Here is a 9,747-nt window from a genome sequence, read left to right as displayed (position 1 = left end):
TCAGCTGCTGTCATATTTTTCCAGACTGTAAATGTATTTTGAAGCTATTAAAATCTATTCATAGTGATGAAAAAAGGTAGGAACTCAATGGTTCTTTCCCAATTGCTATTTGTCCAATAACAAATACCTAAACACTTTAATTAGCCTTTTTATTTCCCCTATGGTGACAAAATAATCCTCCTCATCTATGTGGGGGAAACAAATCTGTGCTGGGAACATAGCAAGACAAAAACCTCCCTGGGCTAGTCTGTTTGTCCAAGAGTATGGATTTTGGCAGCTGCTTTAAGAGTTGGGCTCCCTGATGAGGGCGCTGGTCTCTTTTGGGTGTGGGAAAGGAGAGGTAGAGAGGCCGGGAAGCTCTTTTAAATCACAGACGAAAGGAAACCAGGAAGTAAGGAGAAATTATTTCAGTCTGCTCATAGCTCAGGATGTTAAAGGCAGTAACCTCAGCTGGTTGGTTAATCATTAGCAAAAAGGAAAGAGCAGCGGAGGTCAGGACTGGCCAAACCACAGAGACGGACTTGAAGCAGGGAGAGAGCTCCTGGAAGAGGCAAGATGTGATCTTACCTGGTGTTAACCTCTTTCTCATATTAACTTTTCCTTGGGACGTAAAGCAAGATGACTCTTTTCTGTTCCCAGACATTTGTCTAAATAAAGCCCTCTTAATTTTGTTTTTGCTGTGGGATTCCTAAGCAGACCAGAAGAAAAGGCATCTTCCCTGAGCGGCTGCCCAGCTCCTGCTCAGTTTTGCTGTAGGGCAGCCGCTCTGGCCACAAAAAGCAAGCAGGTGAGTGTCCCCAAGCGGGGCTCGCCGCAGGCAGATCTGCCCCATTGTTGTGAAACAGGGCTTTGCACGCTCTCCGAAGCCAGGGGAATTGGTGCTGACTTCCAAGTTGCCCGGTGGAAGAAGAGAGTGGATCTGCAGAGACTGAAAGGAGAGGGAGAAGCCCCTCTCCTCTCCTCCCTCCCAGGGCACAATGGGCAACATTTGTGTGAGGTTCTTGACGTACTTGAAGCCCTGTCTCCCATGCCTGTTCCAGGAGGCCGACAAGCCGATGGTGATTGAGAACCCAGTGGCCCGCTGCTCCCCTGATGCTTGCAGGTCACAGAGTCAGGAGCTCAGGAGAAGCCGTGGTCACCACTTTGTGGCTCTGTTTGATTACCAGGCTCGGACTGCAGAGGACCTGAGCTTCCTCGCGGGCGACAAGCTCCAAGTCCTGGACACTTCCCAGGAGGGCTGGTGGTTCGCCAGGCACTTGGAGAAAAGGGTAGATAGCTCTGGGCAGCTGCTGCAGGGCTATATTCCTTCTAACTATGTGGCTGAGGACAGGAGCCTGCAGGCAGAGCTGTGAGTAGTACAAACCCATACTTTATTTCTCAACTCTCTGAGGGCGGGTAATGAGTTTTCCTTCTTATCTGCAACCCCCTAATTTCCAAAGAGCTACCCAGAAAGTATGAGGAAGTACTGGCAAGAACCTTTTAATTGAAACACACCTCTACTGTTAAGAGTGAAACTGGCAGGTAATTGTTGTTGAAATGACTTCTATTACCATATGTATACCCGTGGGCCCTGGGTGTTCATCAACATTAACAAATGGTGCATCTAATACTCTACCTTTTCTTTGGCTGTAAAATATGTCTCACTTTAAAAAGAGAACTGCATTTCATTTCCAGGTATATCATATATATAAATCACACCTTCAAATCTAAAGTTCAGTTCTCTCTCTTTTAAAACTTTTGAAACATCAACGCCCAACCCTAACTCTAATTTTAATCTCTTTTCATCCTGTTAGACACACACAGAGCCAATTAACATCAGGGTAGCATTTAGAAGATGCTAATTTTTCACTGCATTTTCCCAGTGAAATAATGACTAGACATTTTTCTTTGAGTTCCAGATATGGACTTAGGCTACACAAATTGTGATAGTTTGGGGTTTTATTATGATTAGAAACTGACCAGCTATAGATATTTAGTAAGTTTTAACAACAACAACAAAAATATAATGGCTGTATTTCCCCAGAGGAGGAGATAATGACTAATCTGATATTTGGAAAAAAATTCTATGATTATGGTGGACCCACAGAGGAAAATTTTATATACACCCATCCATCCATCCATGCAAGTGCCAGGCACAGCAGAGGCATGGTACGTGGAGGAGGGGTAGGTTATGCTAGTGGTGGTTGAACATAAAGTAGATAAAGCACAGTCTTGACAATGGATACTTGAGGTTTGGTGGGTTGAGAAGCAATTGGGGACTATTACTGGCCCTAACTTTGTTACTGCCTGGTTCCAGTGAAACCCAAGACTGGGAATGTCTCCCAGGACTTATTTTATGGAATGTATCTTGGTAGAGGAACCACTGAGGATTCACTTATTTTCTCATATGTTTCTCTTTTTTATGAGAATTGCAGCATCCTTTACTGGCCTAAGGAATAAAATGACAAGGAAGTGCCAATCAGGCAGTATTCCAAACTCAAATACAAATACAAAAGGAAGGTTGGTAATTTTTGAGATTCTTTCCAACACTAGGAACCTATATGTGTTAAAAAAAAAAGGGGGGGTCTTATTTTATGCCTAAATAGAAATGAATTGAAATCTAGACTTTTGATGAATGGAATTGATCAATTCTCAAATGAGAAAATCATCTGTTTGAACATGTATTTTCTGTGATAATCTATAGGAAATATCTTTATTCATTCACCAAATGCTTGCTTATGTGCATTTATGTTTTCACTACTATATGATTTATGGATATGGTATGATAATGTATGGTATTATATATGTTTTAAATTCAGCAAAACATATGCATACTAGACAAATAAATACTAGAATATTAATACTAGAGCCTTGAATTCATAATCTAATATTTTTATCATTCTATTTATTTATTTTTTTCATCATGATAGGCGGACTCTTTAATTCCCATCTCCTATTTCCCCCATCTTCCCATCCGCCTCCCCTCTGGTAACAACCAGTTTGTTCTCTATAGTTAAGAGTCTGTTTCTTGGTTTGTCTCTCTCTTTTTTTCTTTGCTTTTCTCTTCTGTTTCATAAATTTCATATGAATGAGATCATATGGTACCTGTCTTCCTCTGACTGATTGCACTTACATTATACTCTCTAGCTCTATCCATGCCATGTTGCAAATGGCAAGATTTCATTCTTTTCATGGGTGAATAATATTCCATTATATAAATGTATGAGATATATGTATATATATACATATGTACATGTATATACATGTATATGTATATATATGCATATTCGTGTATATGTATATATATGTATATATATGTATATATATACATATATCTCAGATACATATATCATATCTTTATCCATTCATTTATTGATGGATACTTGGGCTGCTTCCATAGTTTGGCTGCATAAATAAAGGAGTGCACGTATCCCTTTGAATTAGTGTTTTTGTATTTTTTGGGTAAGTACACAGTAGTATGATTACTACATTTTAGGATAGTTTTATTTTTAGTTATTTGAGGAAGCTCCATACTGTTTTCCACAGTGGCTTCACCAGTTTGCATTCCCACCAGCTCTGCAAGAGGGTTCCTTTTTCTCTACAACTAGGCCAACATTTGTTGTTTCTTGAGTTTTTGGTTTTATCCATTCTGACAGGTATGAGGTAATATCTCATTGTAGTTTTGATTTGCATTTTCCTGATGATGAGTGATGTTGAGCATCTTTTCATGTGTCTGTGGGCCATCTGTGTGTCTTTTTTGGAGAAATGTCGTTCATGTTTTCTACCCATTTTTAACTGAATGATTTTTTTGGGGGGGGGTACTGAGTTGTATCAATTCTTTGTATATTTTGGATACTAACCTTTTATCAGATATGTCATTTGCAAATATCTTCTCCCATTCACTAAGTTGCCTTTTAGTTTTGTTGATTTTTTCCTTTGCTGTGCAGAAACTTTTATTTGATGTAGTCCTAATAGGTTATTTTTGCTTTTATTTCCCTTGCTTCAGGACACATATCTAGAAAAATGTTGCTAGGGCCAGTGTCAGAGAGATAACTACCTGTGGTCTTTTCTAGGATTTTTATGGTTTCAGGTCTCACATTTTGGTCTTTAATCCATTTTGAATTTATTTTTGTGTATGGTGAAAGAAAGTGGTCCAGTTTCATTCTTTTGCATGTGGCTGTCTAGTTTTTCCAACAATATTTGTTGAAGAGACTGTCTTTTTCCCATTGTATCTTCATTTCTCCTTTGTCAAAGATTAATTGACCATATAAATGTGGGTTTATTTTTGGGTTTTCTATTTGATTCCAATGATTTATGTATCTGCTTTTTGCCAGTACCATATTGTTTTAATTTTTGTTTTTCTTTTTCAAGACTGCTTTGGCTATTCGAGGTCTTTTTGGTTCCATACAAATTTGAGGGTTGCTTGTTCTAGTTCTGTGAAAAATGCTGTTGGTATTTTGATAGGGGTTGCATTGAATGTGTAGACTGCTTTGGGTAGTAGAGATATTTTAACAACATTTGTTCTTCCAACCTATGAGCTTGGAATGCCTTTTCATTTCTTCATGTCATCTTGAATTTCTTTTATCAGTGTTTTATAGTTTTATATTTGCAAATGACATGATACTATATATAAAAAGCTCTAAAGACTCCACCAAAAAAAACCCCACTAGAACTGATAAATGAATTCAGTAAAGTCGCAGGATACAAAATCAATGCATAGAAATCTGTTGCATTCCTATACACTAATAATGAAGCAGCAGAAAGTGAAATTAAGAAGACAATCCCATTTACAATTGCACCAAAAACAATAATATATCTAGGAATAAACTTAACCAAAGAGGTGAGAGACCCGTTCTCTGAAAACAATAATGTACTAATTTTACATACATTCAATTCATATTACTGCTTAGGATCTCTGTTTGCTCCTCTGTAAGGTCCCTGATTTCACACAGATCTCTGGATTCTCTGATTGTCTGGAAACATGAGCTTTTTTTTTTTTTTTTTTTTTTGTGGAACATGAGCTCTTAATGTTCCATATGTAGTGGTTTAGCTACATACTTGACAGACAATGCTGAGGAAAGCAAGTAAACTGAAATAAAATAAGCAATTCAAAAGTGATAACTTTCTGGGTAACAGGCTCAAGCACAGTGTCCTTGCTTATTTGGATTCTATTTGTCTAACAAACACAAAATAAGACAACTAAAATTTTGTGACTATTTTTTATTCTTATGGGCTATCTGTAACCAAGAATACTTTTCTTTGATGCACATAATTCCTGACCTCATTCCTCTTGGAATTTGTTCTCAGCAGTGTTCCAGTGTGTCACTACTAACCTATATCTTGGGATCTTCATCCACTGGAATAAAAACTTGTTGCCCAGATGTTGCCACTGGGCATCCTGGTTAGTTCAGGCCATTTCTTTTCTTTCAAGTGTACACCATGGCCTTCATCTATGATCCTAGGTTGTTAATGAGGGTGCTTGCCACCAAAAGGCTAAATTCCTTCAATACTTAGCGCAGGGAGCTGTCACCTCTAGAATTCTAGTCCATTTCAGGTAGTGGTGATTTTAACTTAACAATTAAGCAGTTAACAGTCTTATGGGTGAAAGTGTCCGAGTGGCCCACACAGTGCCTTAATACTTGGGGAGTTACACAAAGATGTCTTTTAATGTCTTTTTTCATTGAGTTTTTCAAAGTTATACTTCATTTTTTACTTTCAAATACTGTGGAAGTTAATGTAGGTTTTTTGTTTTTTGTTTTTTGTTTTTACGATGAGCTCAGAATATAGTATTAAGATTATTATTTACATTTACATATGTGAGATTAGAGGCAATGGGAAACCAGTGAGAATTAAGTCATCTAATTTCTAATTAGATTAGTTAAACACAATGCCTATTAGTATTCATTTGTTTGTGTCTTTATTCTTGAGTTGTCATAATAAGAAAACAATGCAAATACTTTTGGAGTTATTAGTGTCAGGGCAAACCAGTTGAAAGTTTTAGCATTTGGCTTTTTTTTTTTTTTTAATACTAAGAAGTAGAGATGTTAAAAAAAAGAACTATAGTATTGTTAAAAGATAAACCAATTTAATACTTGGTTGTTATTCAACTTTGAAGTGCTTTACCTTTTCTGAATATCTTACGTTAAGTGATATAATAAACCCTTTCTTAATGACTTATTTTGTCTCTAGGAAGAATCATTGTATTACCTCATCTTCAATTTGAATTCCTAGATTCTTTCATAGATGAGTGTTTTTCTTCAACATTTCAACATGGAATTTCTCAAAACCCTTACTCTTAGTGTCTGATTACTCAGAACTCCCTTTATATTTTTTATTCGCAGCGTTTTTAGAGATATAAAGTTCATCCAGAAAATAATGGTATGGAAATTACACATAAATCTTCAAGCCAAGAACAATGGCTTTAAGTTCTATGAGTTTATTGTAAAAAAGTTTAACTAATGCAATATAGTGATGAAAAGCAAAATAATCAGCAATTGTGTAATTTACACGTAGCATCATTTATCTACAGGGGGTTTAAAAAGTTGTTTGCCTGATTGTTAAGTGTGTATAAAAATGTGGGAAAGCATTTAGTGAAAAGTTTCTTCTTCTATTATTGCCATGTAAAGGCAGATTATTTCCAGTTCCTCTCCTATTCATCATGTTATGAACTGCTTTGAAAAAAAATATTTGTAATTTATAATTTTGTTGGTAGTTTATGCTATGAAATAAAAGTGTTAGAATTTTATGAAGTATAAAGGTAAGAGAACTTCTTTCTATCCATTTAGGACATATTTTCCTAATTGTGCTCCTTTTTAATGTGTCAACTAGAGTTATGTCAAAATTTCATCTAACTTACGGCCATTGTCATTGTTTGGCTTGAAGAAAATACTAAGAAATAAAATGGTATGTTCTTAGGAAGAGAATTCTTTTACCCCACCATTTAAAAATAGAATTGGAGCCTCATTATTTGGTTATTTGAATACTGCTAAATTTAATAACTATCCAATACAAGTTGTACATAGTGTTCCTAGTTATTTTCAAACTAGGTATCCGTTGACTTCTTTCTCAGCTGAGAAATGAAGCCACCTTTTGATCTTGTTAGTTAAAGGTAGAGTAACAATGTGGTTTAAAAATTAAAATTATTATAAATACATACATACATACATACATACATACAGGCATCAGAATATATAGATTTTGAGTATAATTTGGCATACAATGTAACATTAGTTGCAGGTGTACAAGATAGTGATTGGACAAGTTTATATATTACGTTCTGTTGACTACAAGTGTAGCTACCATCTGTCCCCATATGTCCCCATTTTAATACCATTTACTATATTTTTATGCTGTGTCTTTTATCCTCATTATTTATTCATTTCATAACCAGAAACCTATATCTCCCACTCCCCTGCACCCATTTTGCCCAACCCCTATCTTCCTCCCCTCTGGCAGCCATCAGTGTGTTTTCTGTACTTATAGGTCTGATTCTGTTTTTTTATTTTTTCATTTGTTTTTCATTTTGTTTTGTTTAGATTTCACTTATGAGTGAAATCATGTGGTATTTGTCTGCTTAGTCTGACTTATTTCACTTAGCATAATACCTTCTGGGTCCATCCATGTTGTCTCAGATGGCAGGATCTCATCTTTTTATGACTGCATAATATTTCATTATACACACACACACACACACACACACACACACACACACCATCATTCTTCTCTGTTCATCTATTGATGGACACTTAGATTGCTTCCATATCTTGGTTATTATAAATAATACTGCAATAAACATAGGCGTGCATATCTTTTCAAATTAGTGTTTTCATTTTCTTTGGGTAAATACCCATTAGTGGAATTTTTTGATAATACAATATTTATATTTTAATTTTTTGAGGAACTTCCATACTATTTTCCACAGTGGCTATACCAAAGGCATCGTAATATTCACAAACCAATCTGACATATCTACTTTGAGTAGTTTAAATCACTAGAAAATCACCGACAGGCAATTCATCCTATAATTGTTCTTTTTTCCAGATCATTTATTTCTTTCCCTTTGTGATAGTTTTCAGGGAAGACTAAATGGATATATGTGGAAAATGAAAATTATTCATTTTCAGTTTCTCCCCACTAAGACAAAATATATTTAAATACCATCCTTTTAGAAGCTAAGTGAAAAAGAGGTTTCCATATAAAAGTAAAATGTATTATAAGAATACATATAGCTGTTTATCAAAGTAAATGTTTCAGATAAATCCAAAATAAGAATTTTAGGACAAATAATTTAAGTTAATTAGAAAAATGTATTACTAAGTGACTGTATTACCAATAGAATTATGATGTTTTCTCTCCTAATCCTTTATTGTGAAATAACAATATGGTGCCAAAATAATTAATTTATAAAACATTACATCTCAGATATAATATGGTTTTTCATGTTAGTATAACTATTATGTTTATGTTAACATAACTGTGTTTCTCATAATTTGTTATATAACGAATTTTTATGTACATTGTCACCGTTTTGGGGACAAATGATAGGTAACTGCTAAATTAAAATAAATTTTATAAGAATAATGGCAAAGTTATAGAAGTGAGGAAAAGAGGATCCAACTAAACTGCATTAAAATCACAAAATTTAAGTGTAATTAATAGTTTAAAGTAATTGATAGATAGTAATATTTGATTACAGTATTTCAAGTTATCTTTGAGAAGTAATCAAGTGACATGGTATGGAATCATTAAAGTTAATAGGAATAATTCTTAATCTTTTAGTTTCTTTTAATTTATTTTATTTATTATTATTATTATTTTTTTTCAAGTAGGCTTTTTGCCCAGCCTGGAGCCCAGTGTGGGGCTTAGACTCATGACCCTGAGATCAAGACCTGAACTAAGATTGAGTTGGAGGCTTAACTAACTGAGCCACCTAGGCACCCAATTCTTAATCTTTTCTTTTATATAATATATATATTAAAAATTTTTTAAATGTTTATTCATTTTTGAGAGACAGAGAGACAGAGTGCAAGCAGGGGAGGGGCAGAGAGAGAGGGAGACACAGAGTCCAAAGCAGGCTCCAGGCTCTGAGCTGTTAGCACAGAGCCCCATGTGAGGCTTGAACCCACGAACCATGAGATCTTTACCAGAACTGAAGTCGGACCCTTAACCTACTGAGCCACCCAGGCACTTCTTAATCTTTTCTAAGAAAATTGATAATACTTTGAAAGTTTCAACTGCAATATGCCATTCAAACTCTTTTCTAGTAACAGTATAGATTTTTCTTTTCAGGTTTTCAACAAGTTAATAATGATGGAAAAAATTTTATGTGAGTGAAATAACGCATAAGCTGCTATGCTTCAATCCTAAAGATTAGAACCTAGATTTCAACTTAATCAAATTCATTTTTTGAAAGAAAAATATTCTGTTGGTTTTTCAAATTGGTTTTTGTTCAAGAGAATTTCTTCAAATGTATAGTTTGTCTCTGTAGATACATCCTGATGTTGTTTTTATTTTATTTATTTATTTATTTAATTTTTTTTTTCAACGTTTATTTATTTTTGGGACAGAGAGAGACAGAGCATGAACGGGGGAGGGTCAGAGAGAGAGGGAGACACAGAATTGGAAACAGGCTTCAGGCTCTGAGCCATCAGCCCAGAGCCTGACGCGGAGCTCGAACTCACGGACCGCGAGATCGATCGTGACCTGGCTGAAGTTGGACGCTTAACCGACTGCGCCACCCAGGCGCCCTATTTTATTTTATTTTTAATG

General features: G+C 35.3%; 1 protein-coding gene across 1 annotated transcript in view; it reads left to right on the top strand.

Annotated features, from left to right (window-relative positions):
* Positions 1-435: 435 nt before the first annotated feature.
* The window catches only part of FRK (fyn related Src family tyrosine kinase), a 107,119-nt gene continuing 97,807 nt past the window's right edge, over positions 436-9,747 (top strand). Inside the window, exon 1 of the mRNA XM_047857712.1 lies at positions 436-1,348. Within this exon, the coding sequence (XP_047713668.1) occupies positions 978-1,348 (371 nt within the window). The 5' untranslated portion in view covers positions 436-977. The remainder of the gene's footprint in view (positions 1,349-9,747) is intronic.

The sequence above is a fragment of the Prionailurus viverrinus genome, chromosome B2, assembly GCF_022837055.1.
Source record: "Prionailurus viverrinus isolate Anna chromosome B2, UM_Priviv_1.0, whole genome shotgun sequence".
Lineage (NCBI taxonomy): Eukaryota > Metazoa > Chordata > Mammalia > Carnivora > Felidae > Prionailurus > Prionailurus viverrinus.
Note: the sequence above shows the minus strand (reverse complement) of the source record. Positions and strands in the feature narration are given on the sequence as shown.